The sequence below is a fragment of the Triturus cristatus genome, chromosome 5_1 (assembly GCF_964204655.1).
Source record: "Triturus cristatus chromosome 5_1, aTriCri1.1, whole genome shotgun sequence".
Classification (NCBI taxonomy): domain Eukaryota; kingdom Metazoa; phylum Chordata; class Amphibia; order Caudata; family Salamandridae; genus Triturus; species Triturus cristatus.
This window is the reverse complement of record NC_140587.1, coordinates 318,584,286-318,605,627: the sequence shown is the minus strand read 5'-3', so window position 1 is coordinate 318,605,627 and position 21,342 is coordinate 318,584,286. Positions and strand designations below refer to the sequence as shown.

The following is a 21,342-nucleotide window of genomic DNA, read 5'->3' as shown; positions in this document are numbered from 1 at the left end:
CGACGTGATAGGTAGTAACAGTGAAGAGGATAACATTTTGGTACCATTGTTTCCCCACTTAGACCTGCAGTTCATTTTGGATGAGGTGAACCAGGATCTTTCTGCAAGCCAGGGTGGCAAGGCTCCAGGCTCAGATGGGGTACCGGTCGATTTATACAAGTCAAAAACCCCCCTGAGGGGCCCTATAAATGTCCAGGTAATTACTGCTAGCTGTCATACTCCATTTTTATCTACTTGGTTGGAATCCACTATAGTCCCGATTTTTAAAAAGGGGGACCGGCAAGATCCAGGAAGCTACAGACCCATATCTGTGCTGTATGCTATGACAAAAATAGTAGGACGTATATTATTAGAATGCCTACAGGACTGGGCTGAGGATAATTCGGTTCTGTCCGACTTACAATATGGTTTCCGTCCAGGCTTGGGAACGGTAGAGCAGAGCTTAAATCTCTCAATATTAGTGGGGAAATACACTAGGGCAAAACAGGGAAAGTTGTTTTTAGCGTTTATGGACCTCACAGCAGCCTTCGACTGCGTGAGCCATATTAAACTCTGGTTAATATTAGAGGATATGGGTGTTGATGTACAGATTATTTATTTTTTGAAGTGTTTTTATACCGATGCAAAGGCTCGAGTACGTTATGGCTTACAGGGGGAGTGCTCAGCCCCGTTTGAAATCAGAAGAGGGGTCAGGCAAGGATGTGTCCTTGCCCCTTTTCTTTTTAATCTTCATATCAATGGTCTGAGCGAGGAACTCCTGAAAGGTAATCAAAACTTTCCTCAAGTAGCCGGACGTCCAATACCAGCACTATTATACGCAGATGACGCGGTATTGATTACCCGCACACAAGTAGGCCTTCAGAGGACTTTAGTCTCTTTCGCCAGTTTTATGGAAGACCTTGGGCTGAGAGTAAACATTTGAAAGACCTTCATTATGCGGTGTGGTCACGGTTTCAAGAGGCCTAGGAATATGTTTGTGGCAGGGCAGAAGATCGGGTCGCTAAGAGATTTTCGTATCTCGGAATTCTCTTTGACCAAAATTATACCTGGGCCCAAGCCGTTTCAGCAAAAGAATTAGGGTTAATAAGATCAGTAAACGCACTGATCAACTTTGCTAAGAAACTAGGTAGGAGACCACCAGTCGAATTGATTAAGATTTATAAATCAAAGTGTGTCTCCTCTGCAGTTTATGGGGCAGGGGTTTGGGGACTTGCCGATCTGCTTCTAATTCAAAGGGCAGAAAACTCCTTTCTAAGATATATCTTATCCGCTTAGAACAGTACCTCATCAACCATTTGCCATGCAGAGTTGGGTCTTCCCTTTATATCTGATCTAATTAAACTAGAACCAGTAATTTTATGGCACAGTCTCTGGACTAGGGAAGAAAAAGTTAAATCAAGATATTCTGACAGACACTATAAAATTAGAAGGGGCCTTAAAGATTCCTACGCGGAGATATGTCAGGAATTTTTTACAAGATCTAGGCCACTTAGAATATTTTATCAATCTAAAAACTATTAACATAACGAGGAAGGATATAAAAAAGGAGGCTCTGAGGCATCTGGATAGGAATAGAATATCCTCAGAGATATGTACAATCAATTGATTTTAACTACTTTTAACATCCAACCCTATTTAAACCCTATTTAACTTTTGTACTAGGTGTTTATGACAGATTCTTATTGACTAGATTCAGGATGTGGGTCTTTCACAGGCTTATTGCTATCCCCAAAATTTACGATTGGGCACAAGATCTTGATACGTGTACTTGTGATACCCATTCAGCACAGTCCACGATACACGTACTTTTTGTAAATGTTATCTTGATGCTCGGAAAGTTTATTACCAATCTTGAAATCACTAGGGCTTCGGCAATGCCACCCGACACTTCTTGTATTACAACTGCTGGACAATGTGCACAATGTTTGCAGGATTTTGAATCAGGAAATGTATGTCTATGTAAACTCTTTTTTTATCTGTAATTTGAAATATGATCAATTTCATTATATACAAACTTTGCTGTCATGGTTGACACTTTCTACATGTGTGATATTTTAATTGATGAAATAATTTTTCTCTTTTTATGTGCTTTTATGATTGTTTTATATGACAACCGAATAAAGCTTTCTTTGACTGGATACCCTGCACGGCTATAGGAACCAATTTGTCATGGCCAGCAAGTTTGTGAGGGTGGAGGGTCAACTGTTCACACTGGGAGAATATTTTTCTCTAGTAATAAATGCACCATTCCATACATGATCGAAAATCACATTTCATATGGGGCAATTAGTAATATCCAACAAGGAGGCCTGAACATACGTATGACTTACCTTATCACTAAGCAATGAGGAGAAACTTGTATCAATCTTCCAGGAAAGAAGAAAAGAAAAGTAACCTCTAAAGAACATATACACCTGCCCTTTCAGGACTGAATTGGGAGAGCCTTGGGTGAAGAGGTCCATCTTTGGGACATTCGTTGTACTGAATAATCTGTCAGGGACTCACTGGTACACATTTGTGTTTGTGTTGGGTATGATGAAGCCAGGTCACCTACCGACAGAGTGAGGGTAATTTTAAAGAGAACAAGGTACATCCTCCCTTTCATAAGTGATCTTTCCAGGCATTAGTCCACCTAAATTCTCACCTAAAAGTGTTCAGATGTGAAATTCTCATTTGTGGTCATTGGGTAGAATACAAGAAAGAGTTGTTTATGATCCAGTGCAATGTGAGTCATAATCCCATATTTCTAGAAAGAGTTTTTTCTCAACAATATCCAGTGGAAAGTGTCATGCCATGCTGAATTTTCAGTTTTTCTTATTATTATCTAGCCATAAAATGTGTATTAAAACCTTTGGTTTTGGTGGTGAGCCAGAGACTTTTCTTGTTCTGCTAGGGATGCCGTTCATTTGATGACTTCTCTATTCCTCATAGGTCTCTGTCCAATTATTTTGATGACACCCCTGTTCCTCTAGGGAATTTGTAAATTTCTCTTATGATTTTTCTTGCTTATTAGGACTTAGAAACTTCTAATTTCAGACTATGTACTCTATATTTGAGCCTCCATGCCATATATTTAGCATTTTTCTGTAATGCTTATTATAAGATTTTGTAATAAAACTCAGCTGTTGAGTAATCCCAGGAATTGTTTTTATTACTCTACTAAAATTATTTGTGGGGTTCGGTGTTGAGGATTGTGGTGACTTATCACAAGATAAAGGGTGCAGAAGCTGACCCGCGGGAGGTACATTTTGGGGTGACCAAAATATTGGGGTGAAGTAAAATGTTGGGGTTTGGCTCCCACAAAAAAGTTAGCAGAGGATGATTGCGCAAGAGCGCCTCCTCTTTGATAGGGGTTTTGTGAAAGATTTTCCCATGGTTTTTGAGCCCTTAATGACCAGCCCGAGGGGGGAATTTTTTTGGAACTCTGCCAAAAGCCCGGTAATGGAGAGTCCCAAGAAGTGATTTGCTGATTGTTCCTGCATGATTTGGAGAGTAAGTATGAATAGGGTAAACTGATTCATGTATGGTGTACGCATTTGTGATGGTTATTGGAGTACGTGATTAAGGTAAGGATTTCTGTTTCTTTTGTGAGTTGCTTGGACATGGGATGATGATTGTGGGTTCAATTGGTGGATTGATTACGGATGTATTATTCATATTTGTAAATGCATTTGAAAATCACTTGATGTTTTATCGGTTCTATTTAGTTGGTTGGTTTGGTGAACGGATTTGGCAAAATACAAGATGGAGAAATGCGGGTTTTTCTTGCTCTACAATTGTGATGTGTAGAGCGAGGCGTAGCTTACAGATTGATAGCAATTCTGAACTAACAAGTTTTCTTTTCTAGATTGCATGCTTAATTTGAGTAAGTGGTTTAAGCTTTGAGTGCATGGGAGCAGGCACACTAACACTAGGCAGACTCTCTTCCAGCAGTAATACACTCAAGTCAATTGCTGCACTTTCTGAATAGTTTTTTGGTGGTTTTCTGTTCCTCATTTTGAAATTGTTCTTGTTTCTGAAGTTTCATGTTTTGTGATTGAATTGTCCTACTTGGTTTACTGACTTTTCATTCCATTCTAGGGTAAACAGACAGGGGTTTATTTAGTTTACTGGTTTAAAAGAGGTTTTGTGATTATTTTCCTAAGTTGTGCTGTGATTGATTAGTCAGTCTGGGAGCCGCATGGAGATTGGTGATACGTCATCACAAAGCAGTGCTCTGATTGGTCGGTTGCTGATAAAGCCATGCTGTATAGGTTGACCTTTGATAAAGCTGTGCTGTAATTGGTTGGTGTTTGCTAGCTTGTTTGTTGTGATATTGAGTTGATTTTTGAGTTTTTAAAGTAATAACCATGGGAGGTTTGTTACTAAAGCCTATGATTACTGTACAATGTAGGGAGGGTCAGAAATTACTGGCAGAAAGAGCGCCAGTCTACAAGAGAAAGAAAGAAATGGGAAACTATATGTGTACCTGGATTTCAGATTGGATTAAATATACTGTCAATGATGAAGTTTTACAATTTCCAATAGAGGGTACCTTCAAAGTTAGAAAACTAGATTTGAGACAAATCATGTAGGACATGAAGCAGATGTCTGAGTGACTGAATAGATGGGACTGCATCGCGACATGTGAAGAGTTCATTTAAACATTGGCTTGAGAGAAAATAGTTGGAGAGAGGATATTATTGAATGTGTAAAAATATTCTTTGCTATAATTAATGTGAATGATGACAAGGGCAAGGCAAATAGAAAAGAGAAGAAGAATAATGCCTCTGATGAGGATAATTTTTTTATGAATTTTTGAATTCTAGACTGCCTTCAGACACATCAAGACCAGCGGGGACAAGTGAGACTAGCTCATGATCTGATACAGGCGGTGGGGGAGATGATGTCATGGCTGTGCAAAGATCTACTACTATTGTTGTGGTACCAAGTGCACCAACAGAGATATCGATGGCTGCTGTGTCTCGAACAAGTGAAGACACAAAATCTAGAGTACAGATTCAAGGTGCCGCACCTGTAAGAAAATACGTGGTTGAAGAAGTTCCTAAACAAACTGATATTGCCATTTTAAAAATTTAATTTGGTGACATACTGCAGAGAAATATTGATTTAAATGGACTGTTTACTTACAATGCTGACGAAATTAGATATTTGATTAAAGAAGCAGCCAGCAAAATAGAAGAATTAGAGATGGATATCAGCAAGATGAAGAATGAGAAACGAAATACAAAATGGATTTAACACATGATGGAATTAAAGAAAAGGGTTTAATTACATTGACAGCCCATATTAAAAATTGAATTGAGAAAATAAGGGATTGGAGTGACTTGAAAAAATATTGAGAAAGATGATAGAAAGGGACAGCCAATAACAAGAGAATGAAACGGACTGAAGGTAGGACGAGATGGGTTGTGAGTGATATGGAAGTTAGGACAGGAACAGTTTTGGAATTTCTTTTGAGAGAAGTTCATGGAGGAAATTTTGTGCATACGCCATGGACTTGAGCTGATTTGGATACATTTATTAATAATTTTCCAAAATTGAGAGAGGATCCAGGAAAATGGTATGAAGAGAGCCATTAGCGGACACATATTTCCCAGATGTTGTGGACCGATTTGAATATGTTGTTTGAGATTGTGGTTTCTAGTGATTTGAGGGCTGAGTATGAGGTGGTTTGATGATGGCTTACACAAGACTGATGAAGGATTACTCCTAGTGATGCTCCTTCTGAAGAGGTAGCTACCAAATACAAGAAAGTGATTGAGCATTTGACAAAGCGAGTTCCTGAAAAGGATGTATATTGGAGTACTATTTGAAGAACTTCTCAAGAGGGGAAAGAGTCAATGTATTCCTTTTATGAGAGGTTTATGCAGATGTTGAAGGGAGAAACTGGAGTCGAAGATCCCGAAATTTTACTGAAAAAGCATGTATTGTGAATGAAACTCTGTTTGTGTATGTAATGTAAAATTCTGAAGGATACTTCTGCTGCAAGTCCTGATGCAGGCTCGCTAGCACACTTGGATACGATTCTTTGTGTGAAAAGGTTTCATATTGTGTTGTACATCTCTGGACTGTGCTGTTACTGTGGAAGATAATGGAGGATTTCCTTACTAAGAAATGGGTTCCAGTTATAATTATTATTATGACGACCTCTATTTTGATTTGCTCAATATGTGTTATTATTAATCATACCATGCTGAATTTGCAGTTTTTGCGTGCCTATTCCTAAAATATGTATAAAACACTTGTTTTTGGCAGTGAGCCACAGACTTTGCCTGTTATACTATTTTTATTTTTTTAAACAGACTTTTTTTAGCATTTTCCGTACGTAAATGACAATCACATTAACAGGCAGTGAATCGTGATATCAATCCGAAAAGCTGCAAGAAAGACAGGGCATCAGACCAAACCATGGCAGTTATAGCCAAATAGATGCAGCAGGGATAGGAATGATAATATACATGCAATCGCGGGGCCTTACATTCTCTATCTGCCAAAGCAAATGATCTTAAAGGAGTCCCACTATGTAAACAGAGCTATTAAAGGAATAAAGGGGGGAATGTCCCAGTCCTACAAAGGCTGCTGTTCATTTGATGACTTTCCTATTCCTCATAGGACTCTGCTCCCTTATTTTGACGTCTTCCCTGTTCCTCTAGGGACTATGTCAATTTCTCTTAGGATTTTTGTTGCTTACTGGGACTTAGTAACTTCGGATTTCGGACTACTCCGTATCTGAGAATTGTGGTATATAATTTGCATTTCTCTGCAATGCTTATTATGAGATTTTGCAATAAAATCCTTTAATTTTTCACTGATCTAGAACTCATTTAGTGGACCCAGTCACTATTTTTGTTACTCTGCTTGGATTATTTGTGGGGTCCGATTTAGAGGAGAGTTGTGACTTATCGCAAGATCAAGGGTGCAGGAGCAGAACTGCCAGAGGTACATTTTGGGGTGATCAAAATATTGGGGTGCAGTAAAATATTGGGGTTCAGCTCCTACACAGTCTTCCACTTAGTAAATGCTAAGTGTTTTAAATGATTCTGAAATGGGATTTCCAGATGTCCAAATGTCAAAATGTCTGCAACTTCAATCGATTGAGTGGAACTAAAAGGTGGACCACAACTATTTATGGTTAGATTTTACTTTCAAGGTGTATCGTTTCAAAGAAATGGTGCCATATTGAATGAAGAAAACTAACCACTGAAAATGAATTATGAATATATTGATTGGTAATCAGCAGTGACATTTATTACAGTGAAACCCGGAAACAAACACTACTATAAAGTGAGGAGGAGCATAAAGTACTTGCTTTATTATTCGAGCCAAGCCATCCATTTGCTTACCTTGATGAATCCCTTCTCTGCTTGGTTAGGAGTCAAGGTCCAAGTTTACATTAAAGTCACGGACTAAACGAGTTTTAGCGACTGAATAGAGTATTGGAAACCACATTTTTATCTCCCCGTTTTGACAGGGGATCATAGATAAATTCTTAGTAAGCCTTGGAGTGCTCAGATAATAGTAATTTAGTGTTAATGGAAACAAAGGATAAGAGATGTGGCAAGTTGCTCCCAGGATTTCACATTTCTCGCTTGCTAATACAGCTGCTTTGCCTACCCTGGTAGTAATCTGTATTAACAGAACATTTGTGCTAAATCTGCTGGAGACGGTTCAAGAACAGCTTAGGTGAAAAGCGTTTCTCTTATGGCTGCCAAGATCACTCATACAAAGATAGCTGTGCGCAGTTTATAACCTGCACCAGTGTCCCTCTGTAACCCTTTGGCTGACGTAACCAACATCGACCACAGTGTTTATGCACAGAATAGGTTTTTATTTCTTGGTCTATTTTTCCTCAAATTTTACTGTGGAAAATGTTTCCAATCGTAGCAGTACACAGCAAACCTAGAGCTACCTATGATCACAGTGCCACTCACATATTCACCAGTTTCTGGCGGTAAGTACCATCATGCATACAATAATTTTAATACATATCTCAGTGTGACTGCAAATCAATAAGATTCGCAATAAACGTTCTTGAAATGAAAAAGCAGCTGGAGGACTAACTTCTCAACTCAAGACCCGGACCCAAAACAACTAACAGGTTAGCTGCCTCAGATGCATTCAGGTAACCTGTTCCTCTGAGTACAGCCACAACAGCCCTTGGTGGGTCTGCAGCTTTGCTCTTGTTCCACACTTCTATTGATGGGAAAACAGAAATAGGCAAAGTACAGGAGGCGAAGAGAAGGAAGTTACGAAAAGTAAACTGTCCGTGAAAATGCTGTAAGCATTCAACAACCATCGTATCGTGGTATCATTTTTCTACTTACCCGGAGAATTAGTATGAACGTAAACAACAAATCTGATTGTTTGTCTACAATGAATGTGCTATTTCCGCTGTGCAATGTCGACTGTGCTTTGTCCATGCACAAAGTGCATTGTGCAGGGTCCAATATGCAAGGCAAAACGTGAAAGTTTCAACATGCTATATGCTTAGACAGGAGATTCACAAAGCATCTTGCATCTAGAGAGAGAAGGTGTCTCCTGTAGGTGCTTCAGAGAATAGGGCATACCAGAGAACTAAACGGTCACCTACTATGTAAAGGATTCCCATTTAGATTCATTGTGCCTACATTTATCTGAGGTGGACATCTTACAAATCTGTCATGGGAGTGGCTATAGTGGCCCCACGTCTGACACCTCTGATGTATATACACAGCAGATTTGGCTTACAATGGGGTTCGGAATGGCCTATGAGGTCAAATTGCAACCTGACAGATCAGTTTGTGCACCCTCTTTGTGGGTGTGGGTGTGCCAGTTTTGTGGCGCCATAAAACATCTTGAAGCGTAAATGTACCTGCTGCAAAGAACTGAGAGTAACATGTCAATAATGAGTTTCTAATCCGGACAAGCTGGGAGAATAAGGAGGTGAATGGTGGATGTTATTTTATGAGAGGCAAGGTTGACAAACCAAAAGCAAATTGTGAGTAAAGGGGGGGCGGGGGTGTTTTTATAAATTTTGTTAGGGAAGAAACTGAGTGAATATTGCCACAAACCCTTTCCTGCAGCAAACATAAATGTGTGAATCCCTCCACTCCTCACAAACCCCCCTAGGCAGCATATATTAAGAACTTCAGTTGTTCAATTACAAACGTAGACAACATTTTTTACTCCAGAATATGGCATCACTGTTATTCTGGTGTCCAGGTCTATTTTCTGTCCCAGTCTGACCCTGGTTACCTTTGCATACGACTTGATAGTTGGTGCAGCAGTCGCCCTTCGCCATGCAGTCATCCGAGCAGTGGCAAGCACTGTCTTCGCCCCGCACCTCTCCGCATCGATCCTTGGTACAATCCCAACCCCGTCCTGCAATTTCCACGACACATGGATCAATATTTAACAAAATCAGTGACTGCTAACATTGATTGGACTATACCTCAATTCATGCTTACTTTAGTCAACTTCCAAAACAATTTGCTGACCACCACAATGGCCTTCATGCGTACATAACAGACTTCACTGCTTCAAATAAACTTTGCTTAGATAGCAGAAAATTGCTGTTATTTTGGAAAACGGACCCTTACGGTCATGAAAATGGCTTTTAAAAGCCTGCCATAAAAGAAAGCAAATCTCACCCGTTAACATTTGCATCAAGACTCGTATGGAGCTCCTAATATATAAAGCCAACAGTTGTCAAGGACGAAATCTTTTTGCTTTATCAGTGCTTGTTACCTTAACTTCTAACCATAGAGGTTGAGCACCAAAATGCCAGGGCTATAGCATCCCTGATATGCGCCAGGTTTGAGCTCTTCTCCCGTCTTTAGCCCCTCAGCATATAGCTGATGAGAGCCCTGGGAAATGGCAAGCAGAAGAAACTACAAAAAGAAGACAGTTCTGTAAAACTCAGCTTTACTTTCTGTTCTTGACACAGCCTTTATGACTCTTGAAACCAGTGGGATAAATGGCAGTATTCGTGGCAACAGCTACGGATGGCTATTCCAAATGACTCAAGTGATGTCAATGATTTTCACTGTATTATTAACTATCACGCCGTTTTAGAATTCCTAGAAGGGCAAGACTAGGTCACCAATTTCAATCAAAGATCTTAGTTTGTGAGCTATTATTAGGATTCAACAAAAAAATGTATGGGTTGGAGAAAACATCAGGCAAAGATAAGGTTTGCTCAGAGACAACATAGTAAGTAGCCTGAAGTCCTTGAGAGCTTGGAATACCAGTGTATGGAAATAGGCCAAGTGGCGGAAGGCCTTAAGCGGCATAGGGAAAATCAAGCTAATCAGTTTAGTAGAATCTCTATGGGGAACACTTCCGGGGCAGCATAAGAAGTGTCAATAGCCGAATCTCCTGCGTTTCTCTCCTTCTCTTTACTCAATTCCCCATTTTCCACTAGGGAGATTACATTACAGCCAGGGCCATTTTAACAGCCTTATAGGCCCCCGGGCAAAGCAATGCACTTGGGTCTGTCGACACAACCACTCACAGGATAAACAATTTTAACAGAAAGTTGTTCAATTCTGCTCTGCAGGAACCCTATGCCCTGGGGTTCAGGCAACTGCTCAGCATGCCCATGCTTTAAGACGGCACTGATTATAGCAGTGGTTCACACTCTCCACTCTATTTCTAGTCTCTGGTGTGTGGTGGATTAGGGGATTATCGTCAGGGGGTAGCTTCAGAGGGAGGTGTCCACTCCCAAAAAAATAAATATTTGGCTTTGTAGTTTGGTCTGGGGGCCTTGAGTCGGGTCTGCTATGCCTGTCTTGGTCATCCTGATTTCACTAAGAGGGTTTTAACTGTTAATTTTTTGGTTCAGGAACTTAAATATATAGAAACTGGTTCGCCAAATACGGAATAAATCTGCACCCATATAATTATTTAAATGGATGCAATTCCACTATGTTTTGAAATTCACAAACTTTGGCAGTAATAGGCTTGAAAAGCTGAGCCAGTCTCTGGTTTCCAGTCATACTGCTGCCAATTAAACACACAAAAGTTGATGGGGCAAATGCTTGCAAGTAGCCTAACCACTGGCAATCCCTGAGTGTAGCATTCCAACTCATCAGTTTGCGCCCACTAGGCCACTCTAGACAGACCGGAATCAGAGTTTAGTGTGCAGGTTAAAGGCAGACTGGGTGGAAGACGACTTTACAGACATATCTATTCATTGGCAGGATCTGCTGTCACGTCAGGTCATGTCAATGTAGGAAAGGTTTGACAGACAGCTCTGCCAAAAATAACGGTCAAGCATCACACTTTCCAAACGTTCGTATTTTTTAAAAAACAAACTCCTAAAGTATTTGTTTTTATTTTTCAAAAACAAAACTAATGATCCCCGTGACATAGGTGTTTTCTACCATGCCTTTTTTTTTTTTTAACTGTTCCTCACCAGGACATGCCTGGTGGTGACGGCCAATTGAAAAAAAGCCACCTCACTGTCCACTCTAAGCATGACGGATGATCGGATGGGTTGGCTCCTGCTCCGTCAGGCCGTCGGCGTAAAACTAACAGTCTGCCGAACTCAAAATTGGGCAGGAGGATCATGACTTTAGCAGACTGGGTATTCCATCATAATGGAGTAACAGTGACTGAGTACCCTGTTCCCAAAACTTCAAATCAGCCCAGAGGCCCACCAAATGGAAATCTGTACTGACCCTGCTCTTCATGGAAACAGTCCATGCCAAACCTTGGTAATCTTATCGATTCACCCTGCAGACCCATTGCATTTTTTAGTTGGGAAATTGAAGTGTCACATCCCCCCGAATCTCACTGACTAAGCTAACCCCTAAATATTCAGTTCACCCGGCTCTTCGACCAGTAGCAATCCCCCACCCAGCGCCTTGAGACCCTCTCGGGTATGTAGCGCGCTTTACAAATGCAGTGATTGATTGATTGATTTCGTATCCAAACCCATTTAGGAATTGTGACAGCCATTCGATTACAGCTGAACTTCTCCACATTGGATGGCATTTTATGATGCTTTTTTAAACACTTTCAGGGTTATTGGGCCTGGACAGCCAAAAAAAAAAAAAAAAGTCATCTGAAGGGAGATGGGCAATGACCATTTATTTCCCCAATGAAGCATTTAAAAGACAAAAAACACTTTTTCCCTTCAACTTTTTTTAAATGTTACTCAATGCAGTGTAACGAAACCTTTTTTAGGTTTAACCTGCACAGTGCTTGCTCTATGCTTGTGAAATCTCTTGTATTTAATATATCTTAAAAGGGGGCTCTTATCAGTTCCCGTAGCCAAATTACTGTATCCATCCACTGACGTGTGTAACTTTTTTTTATGCTTACTTTCCCTGGCTGTACGCATTGAAACAGCTGTGCTCTACATTTTATGTGGGCTTAAGTTCCTGAACTCGATTTTATGGTTTTGTTTTGGGCAGTTTTAACAGTGTGCCTGCACGAGCCCGTGTGAAGATCTCATGTCACTCTCTCCCCATATTGGACATATTGGAAGAACTGGGCCACACTGCCATCTACTGAATATAAAAATTGCTCTTGCATACATTTTCTCTTCAGGTTTTATGTTGCTTGGGTACTGAACAGAGTATCTGTAGTCAACTCAGATATCAAGTCGATTATCTTTGGGTTTTTTTGTTTCTTTTTTTGGGGATAGGGTGTGGCTTAATGGCTAGAGCAGCCGACTTTGAAGCTGGGTGACCAGGTTCCAGTCTGGTGGGAGGCTCAAACATTCTGTGATTCTGGGCAAATCGCTCAATCTCCCCATGCCTAGAAATGAACGTGTCCATCTGTAATGCTACTGGTGCTCACATAAAGCACTCGGATACCTTCGGGTCCAGTTTGCGCTATTTAAAACTGCAAGTTTTTTTAGGTTTCGCCTACACAAACAGCTTATTATTAATCACATGGGCGAAACCTAATCAATGCTCGTTTTCATTTGAAAGGCTCATTATCGTACTTTACATGTGCTATATGATTTCTCAACAGAAATTGTGTTCTTATGTAGAATCCTATTTGCAGTGGTATATTAGGAGCAGAAACTCCCACCGTGGATAAAGTAACTATTTCAATTAAGAATGCATAGGTGTTAATAACATCAAGTACACACAGCCAGGTTATAACTAAGGCTCCCAGATCCACATTATTTAACATCTGTATTTAACCATACTTATTTTGTGTTATGCGAATAAATGAAGTCACAATTCCTATATTTCCACATTCATTGAACAGTAAAATGTTGAGTCATGCTTTCATGCCTGGAGGGTTTTAGCACACTAAGCAGTCAAATATAACAAAACTATATACCCACATGAAAATATTTTCACTATATGACGAATACACATAGAAATATGCATTTACTTTATGGAAATCTCAACCTGTTTTTAACTCCCCATGCTGTCAATCAGCTGAGCAGTTGTCCTGTGACTCATGAATAACAGCAAGGAGTGTTACACAAAAGAAGTCCCTTTTTCTATCTTTCCGTTTTTAAAATATAAATACAGACAGGAAACATCTTGTTCTCGGTCTCTGTTGATCAGGAAAATTAGAAAACTGGGAACCTTAATTATGAAGCAAGCCCATGTACATACAAATGAAGTACAGCAAGTGTTTTATCTGTTCATTAACGGCAGTTACCACTCAAAACCAGATGTCAAAGTAGCCCATCACAAGGCACATGAAGTAGAAACATCCTAAGGGTTTTCAAGTATGTGCTTCCTCGTTTCAATTATTTTTGCTTAATTTCTCACATATATTACCACAGAAACACGACATAGACCATACAATTCTCAAGACCATGGTCTTCCCTAGTACAAGGCAACTAACATGTACCATCCCTCCCAACTGCAGGTTATATTGTAAAACAGTGAAAATCACTGAATGTACCGATCTTTGATGCACACTGTGTAAAATGTCCTGAATCAAAAACTCTGGACCCATGACAGAAACAGCCACAAGGCACAGCACATTATGTTAAGTTTGTAAGGATAGTATGAGTACCTAAAATCACCTCGACAGTTCATATTTAAAAAACACACTCCCATTTCAACTTAAAATGCAATTATACTCGCAATTACAACAACAGAATATTTAGAGCATTATTGAAGGCAATGGAGTAGCTCTGGGTTTAGAATGGCTGGTGTAAGCCCGGAGCTCCAACCTTCCCATGTTGGTCTTCATCTTTCTCTTTTTTTAATTTTGAAAATTCCAGCCTTATAGCCCTTCTGCCTAAGGCTAACTGGTTGTTAAAGGCCCTCTCCCTCGTTAAAGGCCTGGTTCAGGGCCTTTAACAAGCGGTATAACCCTCAGCAGCGGGGTTTTAAGGCTATATTAGAGCAATGGACTGCTTAGAGCTCCACTGAAGACAATATGGTGGCTCAGGGCTAATAATAGCTGGTATAAGCCTTCTGCTCCAACATTTTGATGTTTGTATGTGGGTTTCTCCCTTTCAAATTCAAACATTCTACTCTCAATGAGTGTAATTTTCTCATAGCCTTGCAGCCCTTCTACCTATGGCTATACTGGTTGTTAAGGCCCTCTCCCTTGCTATCTTTAGGGCCTTTAACAGCCTGAACAGCCCTCTGCAGAGAGTTATAAGGCTAAAAGATGTATACAAAATCTGTAACATTAAAAGAAATAAAGTCAACATACCTGTCTTTAAGCAGTGCTCATCAAAGTCGGAACAGCAGCTGTTGTAGGTCTTGCACAGGTTGTCGCAGCGGCAGAAAGGGGGCTCAGCCTCCGCCAGTTCAAAGCATCTGCCTTTGCAGGACCCAGAAGTGCTGATCCACGGAGAATCGGACAGGACTGTGCGAGAAGAACAAAGAATGCAACATCTGTCAGACACCCAGTGTTAGCCAGCGATTGCTCAAAGCGGAGGGGGCAACTGCTGAAGCTAATACGGACACACCTGGACCTGCCTACAAAGCAGCGGCCAGAAGGAGGGGTGGGGGGGAGAGGAAGAAACAAGGCACATACAAAAGGAACATCAAGACGAGACCAACACCTGGATTTCACTTTCTCTGCTCTCATTAGAAGGAACAGATTTACTCCCACAAAGACCCAATTACGGTAGAATTACCATCCTATGGAAGATGCCCTATGCCCTGATAAAACCGCACTGCCAACAGTTGCATTTCACAGAGCCTAACCCGCAGCACAATTATTGATCCTCGTTTTGCAGAAAACAAAGAGATGGACCGGCAAGTTAAACTCAGTGAGGGGGGGGATGCCCCTAGAATTGGTACAATGTCCATTGGTTCCCCATTATATGCAGATGATGTTGTAATTTTTGATTTAACTCCTATTGGCTTGCAACATCGTCTGGATGCCCTGATCAAATATGCGGAGGACCACTTTCTGAAAATCAATATTGCTAAAAGTAAAATTTTAGTCTTCTGCAAGAAAGGTCTTAGAATAAAGAAAGGGTATAAGTGGTTGTTGGGGCATGAAGAACTTGAATTGGTCGACTCTTATCTGTATCTGGGGAAGGTTTTTTCAAAAAACGGGCGAGACTCAGCATATTAAACGGTGTGTTGATAAGGCTGCCACCCAGGCTGGAGCTTTAAACAGATTTTACAAAAGCTGTGGGAGACACCTTTTTAACCATGTTCTGTCAGTATTTAAGGTTAAAATTTCTCCTTCATTAATATATGCTGCAGAAGTACTGGATAGGAACTATTGGCTCGCTTTTGATAAGGCTGAAGGCCGGTTTTCTGCCAAATTTGTAATTTAAACTCTTTGACTGCCCCACATGTTCTACGCTTGGAATTCCATCTAGTCTCTTCATATACTTCATCCTTGTCAGCGGTCCTGAGGTGGGGGAACTCCCTCTTTTGGGGGGGGATGAGGGCACCTTTGAGAATGGAAATCTTTGTTAAAATAAAGGATAAATCAGATTTCTTCAGATCATTTGCTTACTGAAATGATGTATTTGGGCTCAGTTTAAATTGTGATTCACCCATGCCAAAGCCTGTACTGAAGTCATTCTTAAAGAAGCCCGCAAGCTCGTTTAGCACGGCAAGAGACACAGTTTTAAGTCAATCTAAAACCCGCAATGAGGTGGTCTGTGGGAGTGCTGTGGAGAGTAGACCTCAGCCATATCTTTCATGGAATCTCCCACATGGGATTAGAAGGTTGATACTACTTTTGAGAATCAACCTGTTGCCCCCGAGAGAAGTGACTGGCATATGGGAAAAAATTCCAAGATGGGAGAGGATCTGTGAATTGTGTTTTTGAGAAATTCAGGATCTTAATCACGTGCTATTTGTGTGCCCGGAACTTCAAAAGGGCCAGGCGCATGTTCTTAAGACCATCATTTATCAAATGTAATATTCATTTTGCTCAGGAGGCTCGATCTTTTGTCTTGTCCCCACCAAATGAAATGATTTGCCATAGGATATTTCAATTCTTTAAAACATTTCTGACTATTTACTAGGAAATTTGGTAAAGTTTAGTTTGCATGTTGTAAAGTCTGATGGTTGGACAATGTAGAATTTTGCACTATATACAAAGGATGTCTTTCCATCTTTCCTCCTTTTCTAATTTATTGGTGAATTAAAAAACAAATAATAATAATAATATTTTCTGTATGCATTTAAGGTATGTCCTTTTATTGTATTGGTATTTTTGTGGACCTCCGTAGGAGTTACGTAACAAAATTTAATTGAATTGGCGCGGCAAAGTGAGCCAGCAAAGAATCTTCACTTGTGCACTGGAAATGACTGGCAAAAAAGCAATTGATGGGTGATATTAGGGAGATGGGTGCGAATAGTCTCATGGTCTACAACCGTGCATTGCCATGCCATTATTACGCGTACTCTACTTCAGTCCATAATTGTGGGGTCGGCAATTACATTCAGATAATGCCCAACGAACAATGTGGTCATGGAATCTTTACCACTGTGCCATTAGTTTTCATACATCATATAATTAGTAGATGTAATAATTAGACACTAAGGCAGACTTGCTCAGGGTATTAGAAACAGTTAACACCCAGGGTCTTACCAGCTGCTAAAAACACGGCTTAGTTATTCGATACACTAATTATGCTTTCCACAAATAAACTGCACATGGACAAAGTGCCTATGTGCCAGCTGTATATGGATGCACAAAGCACCCACTTGCGTCCCCAGTCACCTAAAATGCATGTGTTGATTTCCAGTCGTCACTTATTTAAATGTAATAAGGAACAATGACAGACGGCTGAAGGTGTAGGGCAGCATGTAGCAGACTGGCATTACTAGATTACGATTAATGAGAAGGGTGCATTTGTGTCTGCTTATTCTACCATCTGCATTAATTGTCCTGGCTTTGTTTAATTATGCTCTTTTAATGTAAACTATGCAGGTAAACCGAATAGGAGAAACACAAGCACTCGCCATCATAAAGCTGCAAACACTACCATGTACACCCCCAACGGTACTCACTAGATACAATAACCCACATACACACAACACATTGCTGAGATGCCCTGTAGCAGGTTATCGTATTTCTCTCTTTAGCACTTGCTACTAGACCCACCAAACATAAATATTCAATTAATCCATACCAGGACCACAATATCTATTAATTTCTCGGCAAAGGGCATGTTACCTGACCAAAGGATGCATAAGCAACTTGTAAATGTCGTCCCATAGACCTCTCAAACACCAAACCACCACATCTGTAGGTCACTGGTCACCGGACAAGTCACATCCACCCAACCAAAGACAGACCATAAAACAACACCCAGAATACATCGTCCCAGAATATCTCAGAACTCCACAATCGCGCTCAGAAGCATCGTACAGCTTTAAATGGCAGACTGTGCGCTATACGAATGCCAACTACACTACATAGCTATAGAGACAGATTCATTAACATGAACAGGGTGACAGTGTAGCAGTAGTAGTAATATACTTTATACGATTTTAAAAGAAAAAAACATAAAAGCACATACAATACACAGTAAGCTGTAAAACTAATTCAGATCAATATACATACAAATAGTCCATAAAACTAACACTTTAGATCATATTGGCAGATATGTTATTTGCGGTTTTAAAAGCAAAAACAGTAAAAAGCAAAACACGATACACAGTAGACTGTAAAATCATTTCAGAACATCAACCGACATACAAGTAGTACTTAAAACCGACACTTTTGAGAATATTGGCACGTTTGACATTTTTGTTTTTTGAGATTCAGAACTTTTGCTGAAGAAAACAGTCAATTAAAAATTGCCACACCTGCATGTGTCTATTGAACTATGGTAAAGCCAATTTAAAATACCACAAATTACAGTACATTATATAACTAAAGTGCAATCTTGTGCATTGGTTTTCTTGAGATTGTTAAGGCAGTTTCAAGAGAAAACAGACCAATTAATCGCCAAGTTGAAATCTCGAGAGTGCTAAAAATGATCTATAGCTTCGCTGCTGATGACGAGGATAGATTTACATCTTGTAATACAGATGTAGTATCAGGAAATAACGATTTAATTCTATTACAGAAGGTGACATATTCTAGCATCTTAGCCGGGATGCATATAACAGATATTTAGACAGGGCAACGATTAGCCACAATGTGATATCGCTTCTGAGAATCCGAATTGTAGCCCTCATATGTCTTGCTGACAAAATACGACAGATCGAAATTGACCAAGTTCTCCTATGACCTGTGTATCTAGAACAGAAGAATAAGGCATGCTCTTCTGTTTTGGAGCCATCAAGACAAGATTGAGAAATGTTATATCCATTCCATCTACAGCAAAAACCATTGGTTGGCAGAATTTCATATCTAAATAGCTCAGGTATAGAGATTTCGCTTAAGGAGGTTCAATCGGATTCCTAAATTCCTCACAAAGCAAGTTATCTTTGAGGTCCAGAAACCTTCCCGTTAGCTCCCCAGCAGTAGTGTGATTCAGCCAAAGACCCCTTGGGGTAATGCCAGTATCTCTTCTGAAGGCACAGCAAGGCGCGTTTCTGTATGTAATATGGGTTAGACCAAAGCTCACTCCTACTGAGTCTTTACAACCAGGTCTTGACATATTTAAGCCATGGTATACCCCTTTTACTATCAATTGCAATCATTTCTGAAATGATTGTCTCATGGTGAGCGGTGAGATGCAAGACCAGACTTGGATCTAGTAGCCTAGGGGTCTGAATGCTGCTACAAGTGCTATAATTTGAAGCCCCAGATCCAGACACATGGGGATCAAGGGCGCATTTCGAGGTAAGACAAGAATTTATCTCATGAAGATGTTCTCTGTTTTTCCAACGGCCCCTATATTCTGAGATCCCCAGATCGCTGCGCCATATAGCGCAGCGACAACACCTTTAAACTGATAGCTACCAATAACCGGACAGCTGGCCTATAAGGGTATACTTTAACCTTTTGGCCAAAGAGAAGCTTACATGCTGCAATGTGAGCTGGCTCTTAGAGATTTGCAGGGTTTACGATATTGTATATGTGAGCCTTACCCCCAGGTAATCTAATTCCTTTACTTTTTGCAGGAAGGTGTAAACCAGTTTAACCTTGTCTCTAATGACTTATGTAGGCTAAAAGCCATAAATGTAGTCTTGTTGACGTTTACCTCTAGACCAAGTCACTAAAATCCTAATTAATAGGTTTTGATGCCCTATTGGAGTTCTGGATACAAGTAACTTATCAGCAAACAACAGAGACACAACTGTGTTACCCGTGATCTCGGGGTTCCTCATTACAGTCATCTAAGGACTCAACCAGTCCATTAATACGTAGGGTAAACAGAGTAGTTGCCAATACACACCCTTACTGCACCCCTCTGTTCACCCTTATTACACTCTGTAAGTTCACTGTTTTGTCCCCATCTTATTTGGCCCACATGACTCAACTCAAACAGTCAGATCACACAACATCCACATCATCTCCTATGCCGATGAAACTCAGCTCATCCTCTTGCTCTCAGCTGACCCCACCTCGACAAAGAGCAACTTCCACAACTGCATGAAGAATATCTCAGCCTGGATGAAGGGAAACTGCCTAAATCTCATCATGGGCAAGACTGAAGTTCTGATCTTTGGCAAACACACCGCCTTCTGGAAAGACTCCTGGTGGCCATTGGAACCTGGACCACCCAGACACAGAAAGACCATGACTGCAACCTGGGCATCATAAATGACAGCAAACTCTCCATGAAACGTCATGTCAATACCATCTTCTCAGCCTGTTTCCACATGCTCCACATCTCCACAAAATCTTCAAGTAGCTCCCCATCAGCACCAGGAAGACAGTAACGCAAGCCCTCATCACCAGCAGACTGGACTATGGTAACGCACTCTAGCCAGGCACCACCACCGAATTCATGCAAAGACTCCAGATGATCCAGAACGCAGTTGCCAGACTGATCCTCAACCTTCCCAAGAGACCCCACATCACCCAACACCTGAAAGACCTCCACTGGTTCCCGGTCCTGAAGAGATGCTTTTTCAAGCTCCTGACCCACACCAACAAAGTCCTCCAAGACCAAGGACCCGCCTACTTGAACCAGAGAATGCACTTCCAGCGACACCCCCTCCCCAGGAACCTCTGCTCCGCATATGCTTCTGCGGCGCTGTAGGACACTACTTCTCCCATCTCGCTGCCAAATCCTAGAAAAATCCTCCCCCTCCACCTCCACACTGCACCCTATCTGACCAACTTCAGAAAAGGGTTCAAGACCTGGCTCTTCCACTGAGACCTGCAGCAAACGCATCTATTCTGAGTTTTTCCGTAATAACATGGAGCACCTACCAAAATCAGCATGTCTCTGTAAATACCATATTGTTTCCCTCTGTTAAATTTGAGCAGGTTTGACCTGACGAAATTTAACGAGAGTGAAGTAGTTAATGTATCTGGTATTTACCAAGTGCAGGCAGTATGACCTAATTCGGAACTCCAACCTTTGCACACACAGGGACTAGCGCAGGGATCAGAAAACTAGGACAAACTCAGAATCAGTGTCTGGCCGAGCCCAATCTTTCAATCACCTTTCAATATTGGGTGGGTATGAACTGAAGTTGCTGGTCTCTCCATCTGTCTCACCTGTTGTACATTGCCCGCCCATTCTAAAAGTTGACTGCCTCAACGTGTATACCTTGTTTTTTACCCTGATAATACCATTTGCAATTGTACGTTTGCTCACATATAACCGAACAGAAGAGAAACAGTTGCATAACTTGCCCCCTCAAATCCCAAATCATATTATTCACTTTATTACTCATGAATCAAAGCAATGTTCCTTTCCATTTCACCATGCCACTGACAACAGAGATAGTTTTGTACCGTGAAAAGAGATACAGGAAACTACTGACTAATTTGCTAGCAAACTGATGTACTAAACCTTCAACTGGTGGACGCAATAAT

The 21,342-nt window shown here is 40.7% G+C and overlaps 1 protein-coding gene across 7 annotated transcripts in view; it reads right to left on the bottom strand.

The window, feature by feature from the left end:
- Positions 1–21,342, bottom strand: part of ENPP2 (ectonucleotide pyrophosphatase/phosphodiesterase 2) — a 721,223-nt gene that overhangs the window by 311,404 nt on the left and 388,477 nt on the right. For all 7 annotated transcript variants that reach the window (XM_085605056.1, XM_085605055.1, XM_085605050.1 and 4 more), the window contains exons 3-4: positions 14,629–14,784; positions 9,238–9,363 (exon numbers count right to left, since the gene is read on the bottom strand). In XM_085605056.1, coding sequence (XP_085461182.1) covers positions 9,238–9,363; positions 14,629–14,784 — 282 coding nt within the window. The remainder of the gene's footprint in view (positions 1–9,237; positions 9,364–14,628; positions 14,785–21,342) is intronic.